The sequence below is a fragment of the Bidens hawaiensis genome, unplaced genomic scaffold, assembly GCF_021521415.1.
Source record: "Bidens hawaiensis isolate Kalapana, Puna unplaced genomic scaffold, B.hawaiensis_p1.1 tig00023644_1, whole genome shotgun sequence".
Taxonomy (NCBI): domain Eukaryota; kingdom Viridiplantae; phylum Streptophyta; class Magnoliopsida; order Asterales; family Asteraceae; genus Bidens; species Bidens hawaiensis.
In genome coordinates, this window is record NW_027493714.1 from 105,794 (window position 1) to 126,985 (window position 21,192).

At 32.6% G+C, this 21,192-nt stretch overlaps 1 protein-coding gene and 1 pseudogene across 2 annotated transcripts; both read right to left on the bottom strand.

Annotated features, from left to right (window-relative positions):
• Positions 1–245: 245 nt before the first annotated feature.
• On the bottom strand, positions 246–3,503 carry LOC143567828 (scarecrow-like protein 14 pseudogene; annotated as a pseudogene). The gene is made up of 3 exons (XR_013141475.1): positions 1,439–3,503; positions 1,278–1,338; positions 246–383 (listed from the first exon to the last, which is right to left on the bottom strand). The product of XR_013141475.1 is annotated as a scarecrow-like protein 14 pseudogene (transcript).
• A 10,176-nt stretch (positions 3,504–13,679) lies between these two features.
• Positions 13,680–17,399, bottom strand: LOC143567822 (telomere repeat-binding protein 4-like). The gene is made up of 10 exons (XM_077054131.1): positions 17,379–17,399; positions 16,118–16,224; positions 15,398–16,031; positions 15,149–15,310; positions 14,989–15,051; positions 14,831–14,910; positions 14,517–14,746; positions 14,149–14,436; positions 14,003–14,066; positions 13,680–13,929 (listed from the first exon to the last, which is right to left on the bottom strand). The coding sequence occupies exons 2-10, from the start codon at positions 16,199–16,201 to the stop codon at positions 13,738–13,740; spliced, it is 1,797 nt and encodes a 598-aa protein (XP_076910246.1). The 5' UTR covers positions 16,202–16,224; positions 17,379–17,399; the 3' UTR covers positions 13,680–13,737.
• Between the last annotated feature and the right edge of the window lie 3,793 nt (positions 17,400–21,192).

The following is a 21,192-nucleotide window of genomic DNA, read 5'->3' on the forward strand; positions in this document are numbered from 1 at the left end:
ATTATCGGTACCGATATTCTGACCAATATTTTTACCGATATTTTACCAAATGACTGATAATCGATACGACGATATCTTATGCAAATCTCTTCTATAGCAATACTAAGTTCAAATTAGCTATTTCACCCATCCCAAAATTTTCCAAAACCATAACTAGTCGCGAATGTCTTAAAAGGTTTACAAATATTAGAGCCGTCCACACGGTAAACTTTCCAAAATCAAAACAGTTCAAAACTTTCACTACAAATATTAGAGCTGTTAATGCGGTAAACTTTGTCAATGTGCACTGGTAGTTGGCGGTCAATCATATGCAGTTCAGTCCCCGTTATGCCTGATTTGCATCTTCCATGTTAGAGCGAGAGCGATGAATAAGGCCAGGTCACCTTCAATAATAACTACAAAAAAGACCAGATACATTTAGGTAACTTACTAACTTTGTAAATTATGCAATTATTGATTAAACCAAAAAAATGTCCCCTAATTTTGTTAACATAATGGATAAAAATAATTTAACCAATGACAAATAAAATGCAATTAACATGATCCTAAAAACTTATGTATATATGTGCATCTGTCTATGAACATAGAATCAAATCATCCTAAAAAACCTCAACTGGTATTAGTATAATATTGTAATAAGTCAGAGTAAAGATCTTATAGAACAAATATAATAATAATAATTATTAATAATAATAATAATAATAATAAAGAATTAAAGATTTTGTCTATTGAAACTTGAAAGGGCATCCAATAATAAGATACTGGCTGACTATAAATAAACAATACATATTCTTCAAGTCCCAATACATCCAGATACATTCAACTGATACCTAAAATTAGTAACCCATAGCGTTGCCTACCGTATGAATCGCTCCATGTGACATTATTAATAAATGCACCCTCGCCTCACATCTGCTAGCCGCTCAACCGCGAGCTATGATTCAAGTCTTCGAAATTAATTATAACGTCTAAAGATATTTCTCATTGCTTCACCCCATGTGATGTTATTAATAAATGCACCCTCAACTTACATCTGCTACCCGCTCAACCACGGGCTCTGATTCAAGTTTTCGAAATTTATAATAACGTCTAAAAATATTTTTCAAAATATTTTTCGTAAATTCACCCCATGTGTATTATTAATAAATGCACCCTCAGGCCTCAACTCACATCTACTACCCGCTCAACCACGAGCTATGACTCAAGTTTACGATTAATAATAACGTCTAAAAATATCTTTCGTATATTCAATGTATCGAATAAAGTTAATATCTTACCTCAAAAGAAAAGCAAGACTTAATTTGTCAAATGCCCAACAAATTCTTCTCACTTATCCTGCTTGCCAAACACATAATAAATTAATAATATAATGCTAATTCCACATTAATAATAATAAAAAATGTAATTAAAATTTAAAAAACAAAATGATAAAGAGTACCATGACTGACAAAAGATGTATTTGATGAGAACCAATTCATAATCCCACAAATAAGCATACGTTTATTATTAAGCGGGTTTCCACGAAGATAGCGCGTATATGATACGTCCTTTCCAGCCTTGCAGCAACCAATGGCCGTCTTCATCGATCCCGAAATCTCTATGGTAGCACGACTTCACTCTCTCTTTAGCCAATTTCAATATCTCTCGATTAAGCGGTATCTGACGAAACCCGGCTCTTAAATTACGAACCTGCCACTGCTTATACGTTTCCGGTCTCTCAATTCTCTCACCGCCTTCACACGCAATAACGTTCATTGCTTCACGCCCCCAAAAGTTTTTCTCAATAAGTGTTCTCTCGGGTGTCTCACGTGTCGTGGTAGCCTCAATCATATCAAACATAGACGAGAAGAAAAACAAAGCTTCCCGAAACCTTGTGATAAAGAACGGGGCGTTGTAAGACCCGTTTATAACGCCTTGAATAAACAAGTCGGGTTTCATTTTCCTAATAAGGTTTACAACCTTACTCCTCGGACTATCCACCATCACCGTCTCATCAAGCAAGTACCTAAACCTATACGCGCAATTCACAATTAACGTCTCGTCACTATCGAGCTCGAGATCATCGATCGTGATCGTTTCCCACTTTTGAGCTATCGCTTTGAACTTAAACGGTACGTTAAATGTTTCAGCATAATTTGCTAACCGAGACCCCGTCTCCTCGACCCGTTCAGACGGTCTAAAACCAGGACACTGAAAATCAATACCCGTGATCCTAAGCTCCGGGGGCCCACCGGGCCGTTTAGATAAACGTTGAATAAAACACGGCCATTGAAACCCATAAAGTATACCAAAATCCACAATATGCAGCTTTTTCTTATTCTCAGCCGCATTGAAAATCGTTTTATTCGATAAAAAGTTCGATATTTTCAAAAACGGGCAGCAAGTGAGAAACAAATGGTACGCTTTCAATACATCTACAGCAGACGGGTGTCGGTTAAGCAGAGCTTTATATATCTCCGTTCCCGACCCTGCCATCCGTGCTTCCAGCCCGGAACAAAAATAATGCGCCATTCTCTGCATACCGTCACCTGTCGGTGACGAGTGTTCTCTTATCTGTTTAATCAAATCAACCGCACTTCTTTGATCATTACCCGCAACCGCTTGCGCGCATAAACTCAAAAGCGTCCTCAAATCCACCACATCCCTTTTCACACCCTTTTTACCGCGCCCCTTCGTACTACTCTTCGGTTGACTTTTATTGACCCCACTATGCACAAAACCGCCTTGAGGCAACTTTTTCCCATTACAAAGCAACACATCATCGAACATTTTCGACCTCACGGTCGGGTCATTATAAACCGCAGACTGCTTAAAAATCCTCCCGTCTTCGTTAACATCTTCAGAGTAATAATGGTTTTTCTTTCCTCTCGATTCAATAACAATCGAACTGGTTTCGTGTGACTTCTCGGTTTTTAAAACCGCACCGTTTTGAAAGTGCGTAACCGGTACATGTCCGCTTTGAACACTCACGGGCGAATCAGCAACACAATCTGTAACACAACTATTACTACTTCTCGAGAACCCGGGCTGCGAGTCAATATTCAAATACACCTCTGGTCCAATACCCGAACCGTAATCACTAACATCACAGCTAAATCCCGCACTCCCATTACTATCAAGCATCGGCTCGTTGACCATAAGCGCATCGTAAAACGACTTCTCGGCCGCTTGAAGCGCAGCGGGCTCGTGCAGCATGGAAGTCTTCTCCTCTATGTTTTCTTCCATAAGCATCTGGTTTATGTACTTGAAAACGACGTCGCTTAAGTCAAAATCTTCGTGATTCAAAGTCGAGCTAGAGGACGGACTAGACCTTCTAATATTATTAACCGAATTTCGACATAATAACGGTTCGTTGAGATTCATGGAACTAAGTAAATTTGGATCTGATAAGACCGTTGAAGATCCATTGAACTTAAAGGTGTTCGGGTTCGGGTTCAATAAGGCGTAATCATCAGTCCATATCCCATCCATGAACATCTATGATCTATGTATCTATCAACCACACAAAAATATAATTTAAGTTAAATATCAAATGATTCAAATAACCTAATTACCTAAATCTCTTAAAAATTAAGGCATACCAAGCAAAGTATATATGATAAATAAAGTTATTGTGGGATCTAATAACATGGATAAAGAGGGGTGTGATTGTACTGTACCTGATAAACAACAAGCCCTAAGAAAGAACGCTGTAACAGAGGAGTAAGAAGTGTGTGGAATAAAAGAATATGAGGAAAGACTTTGATGAGTCTTCACGGGTTTTAAGGTACCACAAGGGAAATCTCCACCGTTCAAATGTTACAAAATGAGATACAGACTTGCTTATAATAGAGTGATAAAAGTGAAACTCAACAGAGTTGAACAAATAAATCGGTTAACTGAACTGACCTAAATATTAAATAAAAAATAAATCGGTTTAAAATTGATTATGTAGAAACTAGTTTGGGACTGATTGAAACCGTTTTTAATTTTCTCCACCAAAACCGGTTCCAAACCAGTTAACCGACCGAAAGCGGTCAAAACCCGAACCAAAACCGATCAAAACCCGAACCGAAACCGATCGTAATATTGCAAAAAACCGGTTGCAACCCGAACTGAAACCGATCATAAATCGGTTTTGACTTTTGTTGACCAAACCAAGCAGGTTTTAACCCAAACCGGTTTTGAAATTTAAACCTGTGCACCTCTAGTTTATAATAAAAAAAAATAATAGGAAGGTGAATACAGTGTGGTTAGACGTCTAAATTTATACGATAAGCTTTTCAAAACTACGTAGTTTTGAGTAAAACTGATTAAAATTTTATTTAGTATTTTAGTATTTCTAAAACTAAGACCACCGACTTCTCCAAAAAGTCGTGTATCATTCTTCAAGCTCTGCCTAATAATATATTCATGTTATCCCATTTATGATTAATCTCAATGCTTTGTAAATTGATTTCCCTAATCAATAAAAATCTTTAATTTACTTAATAGTGGGGATTACTTATTGTAGTTTGATATTAACCGTATTATTATAATTATATTGATATATTGTATTATTATAATTTGATAATTTCTAATCAATGAAAATCTTTAATTTAGTTATAATAGTGAAGATTACTTATTTTAGTTTGATATTCACCATATTATTATAATTATATTGATTTACTGTATAATTATAATTTAATAATTTGCATCATGACGCTTATCACAGGTGACATAATTTTAGTTTGAAGACCTTGAAGCAAGTAAACATAAACTTACAAAATATTCAATGAATCTTCAAATGAAGTGTGATTATTTATTTATTTATTTTTTTGGCGTGTTGTGAACTCGATGAGGTCCAGTGACTTTTTACGAAAACATGAAAGGATATTTAGTCTTCAACGGGGACTATAATCTAGTTTTAATGATTGGGGGAAGCATTGCATTTAAACAAAATAATGACGAAAATGGAAATTATTTTAATTGAATAGTGAATTTCTATTCAAAACTCATATTTTTGATAGATTTAGCGTACACGTTTATATGATAACACCATTATATTCACTTTCCCAAAAAAATAATATATTATAAAAGAAAAATGTGTGGCAGGTAAAAGTGGGTTGGGTTGATTACTTATTAGTTAAATGAGTTAACTTTGATATATTTAACTCGTTTTATTGAATAGATTGATTTCTTATTTGTGTGTTTAAACATGTTGGCTTGTTAAAGTGTTTTAACTTTTTTTATTGTAACATGCCAACGTGTTCACAACTGTATTGCAACTTGTAAGTAGTATTTAAGTTTAATAGATTGATGTTTTTTTGAACGGATAATACGTAAGTAGTGTTTGAGTTTAATGGTTCACCTTATCAACTTGACATGGTTACCATCTCATAATACGCATACATGTACTACTTGAGTATTTGATATTTAAATTAAGTGTGAGAACATAAATTGTCTACAAATCTTTATATGATGGCTGGTGAAGACCAGGTTCTCACACTATGGCGAACTCTTTCCCGTGTAAGAAAGGCTCCTTTATGTTCACATACCTAGTTTTACTCATAGGTGCGAATATGAAGCTCATAAGCCATCAACGACATATTTTTGACCTTTCAAAACCTAGGACCGGTTTGGAAAACTTATTCTCTTTGTTTTGGTGGTAAATGAACATTTTTAAATTTTGTTTAATAGTTTGCCACTTTACTATTACTTAATAATGAAAAGTTATTATGAGATTTTTAAGATGTTACATTGAAGATATATTTGGTGGCATGGGAACATATGTTAACTACTAAAGCGAAAGGAGCCATCGATGTTGGATCATCAACACATTCAAATATCGCCCTTTCGGCCAAATGATGGTAGAAGATCAAGTTAATAAAGAAGTACGGTGTTTTGTGTCCTCCTTGCTAAATTTTACTTTTTAAAAATTAAAAATTTATTTGTAATATTTTGTACTTCCGATTGGTGTTGCTTTGATTTAAATTGGTTTGACCGGTGTAGTTTTGATTTAAACAATTTTTAAAATATTTTCTAGCTCCTTTTTCTTGCTACCTTTTTAATATATGCCGTTGTTCAAAAAAACTATATATATAATGAAATAATAATAAATTAAAGAGTGAACACTTAAAATTTAATTTAATGTAAATATTTATTCATAAACTTCTAAACAAATCTAAAATCAAATACTTATTAAAAATTATTATTTGTAGTAGTTTGGTTTCGAAAACTCAAACCGACTCATTTTTCTATTAGCTTTTCTTTGAACAGCTAATATCTTTTTCCACATATGTTTTTAAGTGAGACTATAATCTAAAATTTTTTGATTAAAAATCATACATCTTTGTCACTAAACTAAGTTAGTGGTTGTAGTTTTCTATTAACTAAATATATAAATACTATTTTGTTTAAAACCATGGTGGCTACTAAAATATAAATAATGTGAATATAGAATGTATTAGTTTGCAGTGGTAGATACTAAACGATTTAAAAAATCACAGAATTATACGATTGGATCTTAAAAAGAGTTGTTTATATGAGGTAGTCGCTATAGTGCTAAAGTCTTCTAACTATAAGCGATTGATGTTAATGTTCTTTTGTATTATCCTGTGGCGTTATATGTTATTATCTGAATTGACAAGATTGTATTTGTTTGATGAAATTAAATACAACGTTATGTTGGTGATCGAGTTATTTAAGATCTAATCATAAATTAAGCTCAACTGTGAATTAACATTTGTATAATAAAGGGTTCAACTCTTAGTTTAATGACGAACTTGACTAGGCTCGGGAATCCAAATAAGTATTTTGTTTGCGTATCTATACTATAAAATAAATAAAGGTTTCTCATATGGCATCACATAAGATATTTGTTTACAAAATTTTCTCATATCTCTCTTATAAAATACATTTCTTTTTCTTATTAATAGTTTATATTTAACTATTTTTTTTCTTTTTAATCTATTAATTTCTTTGCAAATAATTATTTTTTGATTTAATAAATTTAATACCAACATAAATATATTATTTAGTTTTATATAAATATATTGTATTAGTATTAATATTAAGTTTTTATAAGTATCGATTTTTCACGCTAATTTAGATAAAATAATTAATTTCAAGTTTTAAAGAAAGAAAATTTCACTTTATGTTTATTTTGTAGATGGTTGATTTGTTTTTGAGACAAAATGTTTTAACGCAAGGTAAGTTATGTGTTTTGTTATAAAAAATTGAAAGCAAAACCAAAACAAAACTACTAATTTTGATATGGAAGTTAAATTACAAATATTATATAAAAAAAAATATTTAGAGAATTATGATTTTTCAACAACTTTTTATTTTCATATTGTGTAATATGTAATTTATTCTACCATATATTATATCTTTATGTCTTTTGAAAATATTTATTGTATTTCACATTTGTTACTATTTAAATTAATTTATTTATTATAACACATGTTCTACACGGGTCTTAATGTCATACGCTATTACACACGAGTGATTCTTACAAAATTTTTCCACCTTTCTCTTATATTAAATATATACTCCTTTTTCTTATTAATGGTTTCATATTTTATTATTTTTCTATTTGATCTGTTATTTTCTCTTTTTAATAACTATTTACTGGTTTAAAAAACTTAATACCAACATATATATATTATTTAGTTTTATATAAATATATTATATTAGTTATTAATATTAAGCTTTTATAAGTAACAAATTTTCACATTGATTTAGATTAAATAATTAATTTCAAATTTCAAAAAAAAATTCACTTAATGTTTGTTTTGCAATGAAAATTAATAAAAGTTAAGGCCGATCGTTTTAGATGGTTTGTTTGTTTTTGAGACAAATTGTTTTAACACATGATCAGTACGTGTTCCATTATCTAGAGTTGAAACAAAAAATAAAATGAAACTGCTAATTTTATTATGAAGGATAAAGTTACAAATTAAATTACAAATATTGTGTATAAAGAAATATTTAAATATTTATGAATTTCAACCTCTTATTTTCATATTATGTATTGTATGTTTATTCTACCATTTATTATACTTTTATATGTTTTGAACATATTTTTTATATTTCACATTATGTTATTTTTTAAATAAATTTATTGATTATAACCCGTGTTCTACACGAACACCTAGCATAGTATTATAATACATAAAAGGATGTAATGACACATGCGAAATAGTGTCACGAACTAATTTATGTTTTCTTTTCGGAAATATAATATTTTCAGCAATTAGACTTAAATGAGATATTATCTATCTATACGTTTATGTTTGATGATTATTAAATGATTATCCAGATACCTGACTTCAATAATTTTGATTTTGACGTTTAAACGTATTTAGTGGCTCTCAAAAGGCATTTAATTTACTTCGTTCTATATTTCCACAACACTTTCAAAATAAAAAGTGTATTTATTATTTAAGAACTAACTAGGGGAGTAGGGGGCATATTATAGGACGTGTTCAGGTATGGAATCGGTTTTGGTTTCGGGTATTACCGGGTACAAATCGGGTCATTATTCGTATCTTACGGGTAGGTACGGGTATAAAAAACTCGGTTTTAGGTTTTTTTTGGTTCCCTAGTTGTCATATACCAATCAATCATGGCACAAGAAGAAATCATCTTAAATTAAAATCGAGGTCATAAAATCACCCGCTTTCTAAAAAGTTTTGCTTTAGAAAAAATCGTTAACTTTTCAAATTTGGTCAAACTCAAACCTTTCGAACTTTTTTTTTACTTAGTGAATTTACTATTTTTATAATCAAAATGCATTGATGCATCGAAGGTAAAATGGTTATTCTTACCGGTGACATAAAGTTCAAATTAGGAACTTTATATAACAATTAAATTTTTTTTTTCAAAACCTATTAAATGTTATAATAATTGTGATCAAGGCCAGCTCAATCTCTTTGGTGACCTAAAACGATATTTAAAAACGAGATATTGTAAAAAAAATATCTTGCTTCTCTTCAAATAAATTAAGATGTTGCCATCATTTTTTGTATATACATGAAAATGCTATTCCTCACATCTTCTAAGACCTAATTCAGTTTAAGCGCCGCTCAAATCACACATTAATCCAAATCCCATATCCCAAATTAAAATGTATAATTATATAAGTTTTGATTTAAAAATTGAAGGCCTTAAAAAGTAGAAGCCTAAATCCCTAACTTCATTTCGCTGTTTATTGAGACGAACAGAAATAAATTGAAAAATGTTGGCCTCATATTTTGGGAGGGACCAAAGTGGTTGCGCCTACGTATAGCTCTTTGTTGGGCCCTTTCAAATCCGTGTTTATTTCACATACGGCTCACATTAATTGGGCCCATTCTTATGATTTGATGGCCACTATTTGCAATTTAATACGTACGTTTGTGATTTGTGAAAAGTCAGTTTATATTAAAATTCAAAATGGTTAGAATTAATAATTATGATGTGTTTATGATGGAAAATTATTTTTCATACTAACAGACTATGGAGTTATGATTTTAATGACATGTGTAATTTCTAAACACTTATTAGTTATCTAGTTCAAATATAATCTTATCTACTAAGTACTAACAATAAACCTTATGTCAGGGCTGACATATCGTGTATACCCGTACATGATAGGACACGAACACGAAATGTGTATACTTGTACACGACATGAAAACTTATCGTGTACCTGTATCCCAAACACAAACACGAACATGCTGCTAACTGGTATACATGATAAAACACGATAAACAATAAAGATCTAAAACTAAATGAAGAATAGATAGGTAGTAAATTTGATTCCAAGTAGAGAGATTAATAACTTACTAAGTAGGGTTAACGATGAGACAGCAAGCTGTAACAACCTGAGAAGCACCGGCGGCTACGGGGCCGGAGGAAGCACCGGCGGCGGTGTTGATGGCCGGAGAGGGAATGTTGTGAGTTGTGATGGCTGAGAAATAGAGAGTGAGAATATTTTAGGAATTTAGGGTTTAGGATAACTTATTACACACACACACACACACATATTTAATTATAAAAATCTAATAAGGTACTTAACATATACGTAACAGATAAACAAGTATTTTATCTGCTCAGTACACGATACATGTTAAGGTCTTACCTGTTATATGTTAAAGTCGTGTAGGTACGGGTCGTGTATTGGCGTCTCTTGTATAAATTGCCAGCTATATCTTATGTACATCTCGATCATGCATATGAGAAATGTCACATTACATGGAGTGGACCACTTTATCATGCATGGTACGTTTGAGGCGGAAATGCGCATCGAATCTTATCACATTTTATGATTAATATTGCTTGTTAAAGAGTAATAGTATAGGATATGGCCCTCATGAGAAAGTTTAGGTTCATAAGCACTTTGTAGTTTAACATGTTTAGGTAACACATGTACAGTTGTACCATTTTACCAAGATGAGTGTGTGTTCTTGTAAGTTTTAGTATGGTCCCCTAAAAACAAAACAATGAGCAAGGGGACACAGAACACCGCAACACAAGACTGTATTGTATGCTTTATTCTAATGGCTCGCGATTAGGTGTGAGAATTCATGACTAATTTGATAGGGTAACACAATGTATCTCATCTGACATCTATTATGCTTATGGCCTGAGTGAGACTGACTTTGTTGCTACAAACAAATTCGGAAAAACACGCATTGCCTTAAAATACCTTAATTGATGAGGTCACAATGTATTAAGACCTCATTAAATATGATCTAATTTATAAAGAAAAAAAAAAGGTAAAATTAAGTATTATCCAACATGTTTTTCTTTATTATATAAATGATACAAATGTTGACTTTGTTAATTGAATGTCTAAATTGTTATTAATGTGTTTTGGGTCACTCAAAAGTTTGTTTTTTACTCAACTATACACATGTTTTTTAGGTCTAAAGTTGCAGGTCTGTAATCTAGATCTAGATCTGTAAATCAGATCTAGGTAGATCTGAAGCTCGGAGCAGATTTAAAACCATCACAGATCCGGAGACCTGATCATTCGAATCAGGCTGTTTCTTTTTGCACAGATCTGGAAGCCTCTTTTAGATCTATGGATCTTTTTGAGCTTTAATAGAACAAGCCTTGAAGCCTTTTTCTGTAAACTTCCAGATCTGGGTTTTTCTTGGGAGAGATCTGACAGCCGAGATGAAGATCGAAGGGTAGTTCGTTGCCGTCCCACGGATGGCGCCAATGTCGAAGCACGAAATGAATCTGACCTGATCCATGACGATGTTTCCACGGATTTTCGAGATGAACGAACCACGTCTTGATCTTCTTCATCAGCTGTTGGTGACCTGCGATGGCTTTTTGGGGGTGTGGAGGTGACTGCTAAGAAATCCTAAGATCTCTTGTTTACAGACACAAAAAAGTGGTGGTGGCTCTTATTGAGCATCCCCCTAATAAGGAGGTGGAGACCTCCTTATATAGAGAGCCTCATGGCCACCATCATGATACCCTAATGTGCCTAGCCCAGTTAGGGTTACCTCCACAAAACCCCCTCAGCCCAATAACATTGTATTAGTCCATGTAATAAAATAAGCCAAACATAATAGATTTAGGGTCGTAGAACCGGGTTTTAGTACCATACCCCTACACACATAATGCTAGTTTATATGTGTTTTGTTTTGCATATATTGATGTTAAAATTTATTGGAATAATTTTATCCGTTTCATTGTTTTCTTTATATTTATTAAACACATAATAATTTATCGAAAGAATTGAAGTGCTGATCATTTATTAAAGTAAAAGAAGTTTTACATTTATTTAAAGAAAAGTGAAAATGTAGAAGGCAAAGGATGAGCTGGCGTGTAGAATTGGACAAACAGAAATGCTAAGGAGTATTTAAACTTTACAGAAATAAATAAATAAATAAATAAATTTAAAGCCTTTTAATAATTATTAAATTACCAATTAATCTTCACAAGATTTATTCCCCTCTTTTAAGGTTGGATCTATGGATAATTAGTTAATTACAACTTTGAGAATTTTGGGCGATGTTCGGCGGCAACAACACCCCCCTCCGCCAACCCCCCAATATGTAAGGCGACAAAGGGGGGGGGGGTGGATTTATCGTCTGTGTGTGTATGTTAAAAATAATAAAAAAGGACTACAGCATCACTACACTCATAAGGTGAAAATTGTCCCTCAACTAACGTAGCTTCACGTACCAAAAATTACTTCGATTTTGTAAGCATTTCACTGCACATAGCCTAATTGGCTAGACTTCTGTATAATACATTTATACGCTTCATATATTCGCTTCATATATTCATTTAAAGTAGATCAGTGGATCCTATATTAGTATATTTTATCTAGTAATATTTTATGGGAATAGAAAAAGTTAAAAGAGAATCTTAATTATGACGTATTCTAATTTCACAAAATGAAAGAGACCCAAACAACCCAGTTCACATGCTCATGCCTCATCCATCTAGTTTTCTATTTCATTATCTTAGCAACGGGATCTACGTTGCGAATAATAATATTCCTGCCACCCTGTTTATTTTTGTAACATTTTATTCACCTAAATAAATATAGTTTTCACTAAAGTTAACATTGATTATCAGGTTTACATGTGTAGAGGAATGTTAACGTATAAATGAAATTAACGTGCTAATTGTGAGAATCAAACAGAGTAATTACGTAATCACATCGTAGAGTAATTATGTAATTACTCTACGTTACATAATTACTCTACTTATATATATAATAATAATAACTCTATTTGATTATCACAATTAGTACGTTAATTTCATTTGTATTTAATCCAAACCCTAAATATATAAACATTAACCAAAGCGACCAATCATGATTTGACATCTTGTACAAACAACACAAGGTGAATGAGACCCGCTCAAAACGGTGGGGACCACACTTATGAAAGGTTTGATCCTAATCGGGTTTGATTTTTCAAGTGGGTTCGAGATAAATCAAAATGTTAAATATAAAGTCAGTTTTGGTTTAATTTTCGAGTTGTTAGGTCTAGATAATTATTAGTATTTTATTTAAATGAGTTATGCTTATCTAGTTGGGTTTGATATTTATTTAAATAGGTGTTTAGAGTTTTAAACAAATAGGATTTTATATATATATTTTTTCGTGTGCTTTTGTTGATTAATAATAATAAAAAATTGAACAAGTTGTTCAAGCTTGTGTTTGTGTGTTCAATCAAGGGCCTGATTTCTAACCTTAAAGGTCAGTAGAAACGTACGTCGGTGTGATGAGCTGGCGTGATGTGCCTATGTGGTGTATTTTTATCGGTCAATAATGATCCTCGCTATTTTTATCGGCCAATGTTTAGAAACGAAAACTAAAAAGTCAATGTTTATATCGGTAAATCTGACCGAATGGTCATATGCCAATTTTGATCATATGCCAATTTTGATGATTTTCTAATTAATGCAGCATATGTAATTAGTCAATTAAGTCAGTGTTATCTATAAAATCTTATCAAAATCCTTTTGATTTTCTGCAAACAAACCAGAAACTTGATGAGATAAAAAGAAGCACAACCAAGAAAGAAAACAAGAATCAATTACATTAAGGAAAAAAAATGTTTACAAATTGCATACAAACATTACAATGTGCAAAAGAATGGTATAATAAACTGACAATTTCTAAAACATGTTAAAAACACCCTTATATCCTCTCCATCAGCCCTTTTTAGAGAAGACTCTTTAGTAAGTAAATATATTAAATATTACAGTAATTTAAACAAGTTAAAACTTTGTACTCACCATCCCAAACTCATTTCAGCCATCAAACTTTAACCGCTTGTGGAGTTTGAACCTGAATGGGTTCGGTCTGATGCTTCCCATGTGGCTTAGATTGGTTCCGAGACCAGAAAGAATGCGCAGCCAAGACTCGGTCCAGTAGACCTTGTGGTACTGGTTCGCCTCTTCTTTGCTGTGGGGATATACTAGCAGTGTGAACCAATGTTTTCCATTTATCCTGTATATTGTATACATAATTATATATAAATACTTCAAAGATACGAAATTTATGTTAAACTTGAAATGTTTACCTTCAAGTCGACATAAGTTCGGTGGTTTGCATCATCAAATGCGCGGATTTTAACGTCACGCCATCTGCAAAATTTAATAAAAGAAAAACCTCAAAACTATCGTTCAGTAATATTTAAAAATGTGTGGGATTTAGTGATTTACACACCTTCCGGTTCCGAGTGTTTCAACTGCTTCCACGAGTGCTTCCACTTCATTAACAGAAAACGGTCTTCTAGTCCTACGCTGTGAAAGTTCAGATCTTTTGCTCACTTTATGGTTCAATGGGACCATTGCGAGCGCCTCGGGATTCACTTGTCTGATTGGAACAATAGCTTTAGTTTCAACTATATCTTCTGTTGACTCTTTTTGACTTTCTTGATTATTATTCTCAGTTCGGTTGTCCACGCAAGTTACTTCCGGAATATCTACATCCACAATGGGACTAGCTGGAGAACTGAATACATACATTAACAAAAAAAGTCAAATGCTAATATTAATAAAAGTCAACTAATAAGTCAAAGGGGAATTTATTACATGGGTGATGGTAGTGGTGGTTGTTCATGATTGTCACATGGTGATGGTTGTTCATTTTGAGAAGCTTGAGGAATATTAGGCTCTAATATAAATCCCAAAGTGTCGGTGTTTAATGAAATGCCTGTTTGTTGTAGTGTTGTATTGTCATCTTTAATCTTCTTGCCTTGAAGAAGTACTCCTACATGTAATTCACCGCCTAGAATTGCTGTTACGGCTTCCACAACCGCACTCTAAAATTCAACCATAACTTGTAAATAATAATTGATCAACAAGAATGAAGAAACATAATGTTTGTGCTAAAAGCGAAAATGTACCTTTAAAGAACCTATTGTAGATGTTTCTGGCATCTCAATGTATAGTTCCGGAACTTTAAACGAGTTTATGCTAAATTTCACTGAAAGAAGAAACATCATGTGAGAAATTTGCCATATGAAAAAAATAGTAATTTATACATGAGAGACAGGAGGCGTACGGTGATCATCTTTAGATTCATAGTAACTTTTATGGTTGATAACCGAAGACGTCACTGATTTTGCTGTATGACAATATATAACACAATTGGTTAATTAAATGCATAAATAGTTATACAATCCACAAGCTATTTTACAATAAAAGTGGAGAAAATTGAAGACCTTTAGGTATATTAGATATACTATCACTGCTCGTCTCGTGAACATAATCAGGTTTTGCGTTATGATGAAGCAGCCGCCTTCTTTTAGAATCAGTCTGCGCTTGACAACGCTCTCGCGCGTATATGTTTTTCCTGTTTTGGTCAAAGGCTTTGACTCCACAATCTAAAAGAACGACATAACAACCAAATAAGAAAAATAATCACATGGCATGAAATTACAGAAACAGTGTTAACAAAGCTCTTCACTTACTGATAGACGGTTCATAATCTTTCAGCTTAGGAATTGATTTCCAGTGCCTAGTAGTATGCAGCATCTTCCGCATTCTTTTATATCCGGCACGTGACTGCAATCTATACGTCCTCATTTTGGCGATATGCTGATTAAAACTAAAATAATTTTCGTTATCATCTCTAATACCTATTTTTACATTATTACATGATTTAACTGCAGTAAAATCTTCACTTGGTCTTTCTACTGCATTTGTTTCTACTTTCATTTCCATGTTAGCATCACATAAATCGGCGTCAATTCCAGTCTTGCCATTTGAGCCTTCTAACTTCACATTAGTGCTAATTACAGAAGCATGTTCTAAAGCAGAATCGCTATCAGATTGTGGCAAATCCTTCACTGGCGGTGTTAGCTTTAACTCTAGATTCGAGTGTTCGGGAACAAACTCACTCTCATCACAACATCCCTCAAGGTAATCTAACTTTAAAGGATTGACTTTGACTTTGACTTCAAGTGGTTCCTGCTTAACATCTTTCTCCGGACCAGTTGAAGAAGCCGAACTTCCACTCTCCTGCAATAACTTGCCAGCTACAGCTGCCAGTAACTCAAAGGGGCAAATTTCGCTACTCGTTGACGATTTCTTATGTGACACCCTCTAGGAAAATGAAGTATAAATGTCAATCATAAATTCTCATAAATCAAGAGCATACTTTGAGTAAGGAAACTTGATAATTCACTCACTCGTAAGGACCTCGGAGCCTTAGGTACCACTGGGGCGACGAACCCATCAAATCCTCCATTATACAGTCTTCTCTTTGACACCATCTTTTATGCATACATGCTTAATCCTGATGTTGGATAACAAAAGAATCAGAAGCTTTATATAACATGCCATCTCTTCAAAGTACAGACAAGACTTCACATCACAATAAGAGCAATAACACAACATAATGCACATATTGCTGATCCAAATTCCAAAAATTGATTTTCCTTCCTTTTTCATTCGAAACCGAATCAATTTACAACGTATCAATTCAGCCATTTAAGGAAAATAAGCAGATAACTAGATAACTGACAATCCTGTTAAAATCAAAGTGGCAATACGGAAGCGACGCAACAAAAATAATAAACGACACAAGAATTTAACGTGGTTCTGTCCTGGTGCGGGACCTACGTCCACGAAGTGCAAACCAGTGTTTAAGGTAGAAAAATAACAATAGTAATAATAATAACATATGCTGAGACAGATCTACAGAAAGCTGGGCTATAAGTCCCCACATAGAAATCACCGCCTTGGTTAGTCAGACCAAATACTTTCAACTAAATTATAAACAAAACAAATATGGACAACAAGATGTAAAAAAGTTAAAGCACTCACCAGTCACCACCATGCAATATATCAAAATTACTATAACATAAAAAACCTCATCCACAATAAACCTTATAAACCTCATAATTATTTCAAAATTCCTAATAAAAAAATAAAATAAATCTTATAATTTTTTAATTGACATTTAGTTATATTATATCATTTCACCTTGAATTAGATCTTAAACTTGATAATTACACAAGTTATACAACCATAAACCTCATAATTATTTCAAAATTCATAATAAAAAAATAAAATAAATCTCATAATTATTTAATTGACATTTAATTATTTCACCTTGCATTAGATCTTAAACTCGACAATTACACACAGACGACAAGGATTAAAAAAAAAACTCTATAATAATGAAATTACAACACAAATATCCACATAAGTTGATAATTTGAAACAATTAGACGTAGAAACACAAAATATCCGAATCCGAAGGCGATCGGATCAAATCGGCAACAGCTGAGCCTAAATTCCGGTGGCGATCGGACAAAATCTCACAAATTCAGGCGAATCGGAATACATATATTCATTCTATTCTATAATCAATACTCAATGAATTCAAAATCATGAAAATAATAATAATAATAATAATAATAATAACAGATCGATGGAGAAAACTACCTGCGTTAATTGTAATGTTTTACACGTAACTGCAATCCGTATGTTATAATCTGTGCAATTATAAACAGCGAATTGTATTGTAATTGTAATTGTAATAATAACAAGAAATGTGATTATTATTATTATTATTATGGAGGGAGAGGCTTAGATGAAGAAAAGTGGTTTTGAAGAGAGAGAGAGATGGGGGGTTAAACTTAAACCCATGGTTTTTATATTTACAGGTGAAGGGTAAAAGGGTAATTTGAGAGAGGTGTGGGATGAAAGAGCAGGTGACCATAAACCTCTCTAATCAGTTGGAGACGGTTTTTAGGACCACTTTAGCCTTTGCCTTCTTTTCTCTTCCCAGGTTTGCGTGGATATGTGGATAGCTTTTGACACGTGGTCGGGTTTCGTTTTTGTTATACGATGAATTTCTTGAATTTATGCTACTGTATTTGAAGAGTCTCGTTTTCTTATTTTAACCAGACTATTTTGTTTTAACTGAATTTACGTTGCATTCAGATTTTGATTTGGAAGATTCTTTGGAAAATATACCGCTGGCTGCCAATTGCACTCGTTGTGCCACCACAGAAACAGAACTCTGAAGCCAGCGTAGGCAGGTTGGCAGTCGACGGTATGTTTTCACCCGAGGAACGCCCAAGTCAAACTTTGAAGCGTGGGCCGGTTAAGATAGCGTAATCTGACTAGAGTGAGACAACGAGACTATCCAAATTGGAGGGTGCGATTGTCTAACATATAAGAAAGTTGTCGATATTAAAAAGTTAAAAAAATATAGTATTACAAACACATTATTAGTCTATGGTATAAATATAAAAATTGTTTAATAAAACATGACGAATTTTAGGGAGTTGTAGACGAGTAAGGAAAACATGTTGTTGATGTTATAAACAGTGTTGTAAAAATCGCTAGTCGGACGGTGTGGTGGGGATTAGCGATTAATCAGGATTAATCAACATTAATCATGATTAATCGAATTGGACTTTAATGTATATTTTTCAGTTTTATATATACACGCACACAATTTTATATGTAATTTTCAGTTTTATACATACACAATCATATTTTGCTTGGAAAGTGGCTGCACTCTCGCTAAAAACCTCTGGGTTTTGCTGGAATCTCGCCATAAACCGCTGATTTTGGTCGGAATTTTGCCGGAAACCGCCGATAATGGCTGGATTTGACCATTGACCGATTAATTAGCATACTAGCCCAAAATTAATCAGAGATTAATCAGTGCCTAGTTAGAATTTTCGCCACACTGGTTATAAATAAGCTTTGCTTATTCTCAGCAATTTGGATTCTGAAATTTAGAATTCGTTCAAGGCAAATAAAAACAAAACTTAAGTATAGTAATGTGTTTACTGAAAGTAATTATTTTTTTTCCATAAACATGACATGTTAACTCGTAACAATTTTCAAACTTCAATCAATATGTTCACAAGAAAATAATGAAGATTTAATTCTATCAACACACAACATGCTTCATATAACTGAGCCTCTCATATACAACATTAAGGATGCTCACTTTGTCAAGATGCTTACCTTACAAGTCAAGTAACTTATGCTAAAACAACTTTTTTAATGCTCTACTTAAAAGTTTGTGACATTATTATAAGTCATTTGATATGATTGGTCATTTGTAACGACAAACATATAACTTATTTCATAAAAATTGTTTTGCCATAAGTCGACTTCATAGTTAGCTACATAAAATTAATGCATTATCTAAAATAGCCGGTAAGTTCTAAAATTCTCTTTATCACGACTTATGGCAAAACCTTCTGACCACCAAACCTGAAATGGCTAAAATTCACGACTTGAACTGCATTTTACTTGCTTTTCTTGTTTTGGAAATATCATTTTATGTGAATAAGAATTATTTATTTATTTTCCAGAAAATTAATTCTACAAATAAGGAGCCTTTATTTAAGTTTAAGAACTTTAAACGGTTGTAACTTGGAATGACTTTATAAAATCCTAAAAGCATTCCCGGCCCGTTCCATATATTTTTCCCTTTAATTTAGCTAAAATACATCATTTTATAAATTTATCTATCATTTTTAAAAGTCTTCCACGTTCTATTCCCTATACCTATTCATAAATTCTTTTATTATATATTTTTTTCTCTTTTGTCTTGTTATATAGTAAATGATGATACAGAGAGACAGTGGATATATTTAGGTGAGTCCCTATATTTAGTATTTTTTTTTTACTTAGTTGTCATATAACCCATCTATATAATGGGGAATGGATTGGATATGTGATTTTGAATTTTTGATGGCTTTCTCAAAATTTACACTAAATTTTATGGGTTTGACAACTTTAGAGAATGGGCTAAGAATGCTCTAATGCATGTCTTAGTATTAACTAAAGAAGTTTTGCTAACGCATTTAATATTATCAAGTTCTCTAACACTCTTCACGGTCTCTCTTTTAGCGTTGATAACATGATGCGCACCCAAACCAAAAACACAAAAGTACATATGAGCATGACGGTATGTGTAGATCGTGGATATAAGAAGCAGGTGTTTACTTTGTGCATAGCAGTTAAATCCGTTCTTTCCTTCATGCAATGGACTGTATCTTAGTAGCAAGTCTACAACTAGTACGTAGCGGGTAGTTTCTTGTTAGTAGAAGCTTGACCGGCTCAATCTTTTAGGCCCAAAACGGGTGATAAAATCAGGCCCTTTTCGTGAAGTGAACCTTTTAGAATTTGAGGCATTATAAACATAGAGGTTTAAACCGTACTTTATTTCACTCCTCCTTAGACCACCCCTAAGTAGGATCAGTGAAGTATGAACGAAATGAGGAATTAAGCTCGTAATCGCTCCACATAGCTTATAATTTCTCTCATTAATCTTTTGAAGCGGTACATAACACATGCATCCTTGTAATTTACTTTATATGTTACGAAACGTTTAAGAAAAGATGTTCGAGGGAAGTAATTGTTTTATAAGAGTAACGTTGCTAACGAATATTATATTAATAGTCTTATAGTTAATATTATAAACTAATGACATGTTTTGGTTCGGTGAATTAAAAATATTTGTTAGTATAAAATAATAGTTAAAGACAATGATTACTGCATTTCCATGTGAGTGTTTCAATAAGATCTAAATGAAGATGTCATGTGAGCTTTATTTGTAAAAAAATCCTTTTTTTTCTAACAAGATTAAGAAACCAATATAAAAATCAACCGTATCATTCCAATATAAATGTACAAGGTAGTAGGATAATATGTATTAGTTAAGAGTATCACATAATATATCAGTTATGATTTGGCTACGTTCATTTGTTATTTTTTTGATTATTCTTCTATAAACAAAGTTGATGTGTATGGTTTTTGAATTTTGAATCGAAAGGTTTATGAGCTTAAAACAAAGAAGACGATCTATATGTTCCATCTCTACTCAGTTTATTCAACTTCGTCAAAATCAAGGGGAACTATAGGAGATAATAATGATTTGTCGTTTGATAGCATGTGTCAACTCCTGTCAACTCAACTCTATTAACATATATTTCACGTTTTGACTTATTTAATAATTTATACAAAAGTCCTAATGAAAATTAGGGTTTTTAAAAGTTGCACAGGCAGTATTTAGTGAATAATAGTAGTGAAATTGAAACATATGAGTTTAAAAAGAATAGAAAATCATTATTTCTTTAAAGAAAAAAAGAGTTCAACTTTTAATCTTATTTTAACCTCGTCTTCATGAAAAAAAAAAAGACGTTACGGATATAAACGAATTAGAAGATCTAGCGTAACTTACCAACCTGTACCGGACCTACTGGTGATCAAGTACGTCATGGTTTAG

Bases quoted from the DNA above. Each gene is read 5' to 3' on its own strand.
- LOC143567822 (XM_077054131.1), bottom strand. From the start codon at position 16,201: ATGGTGTCAAAGAGAAGACTGTATAATGGAGGATTTGATGGGTTCGTC. The intron at 15,311-15,397 runs GTAAGTGAAGAG...TCGTTCTTTTAG, and splicing joins AGATTATGAACCGTCTATCA to ATTGTGGAGTCAAAGCCTTT. The intron at 14,437-14,516 runs GTAATAAATTCC...GTATGTATTCAG, and splicing joins CCACCACTACCATCACCCAT to TTCTCCAGCTAGTCCCATTG.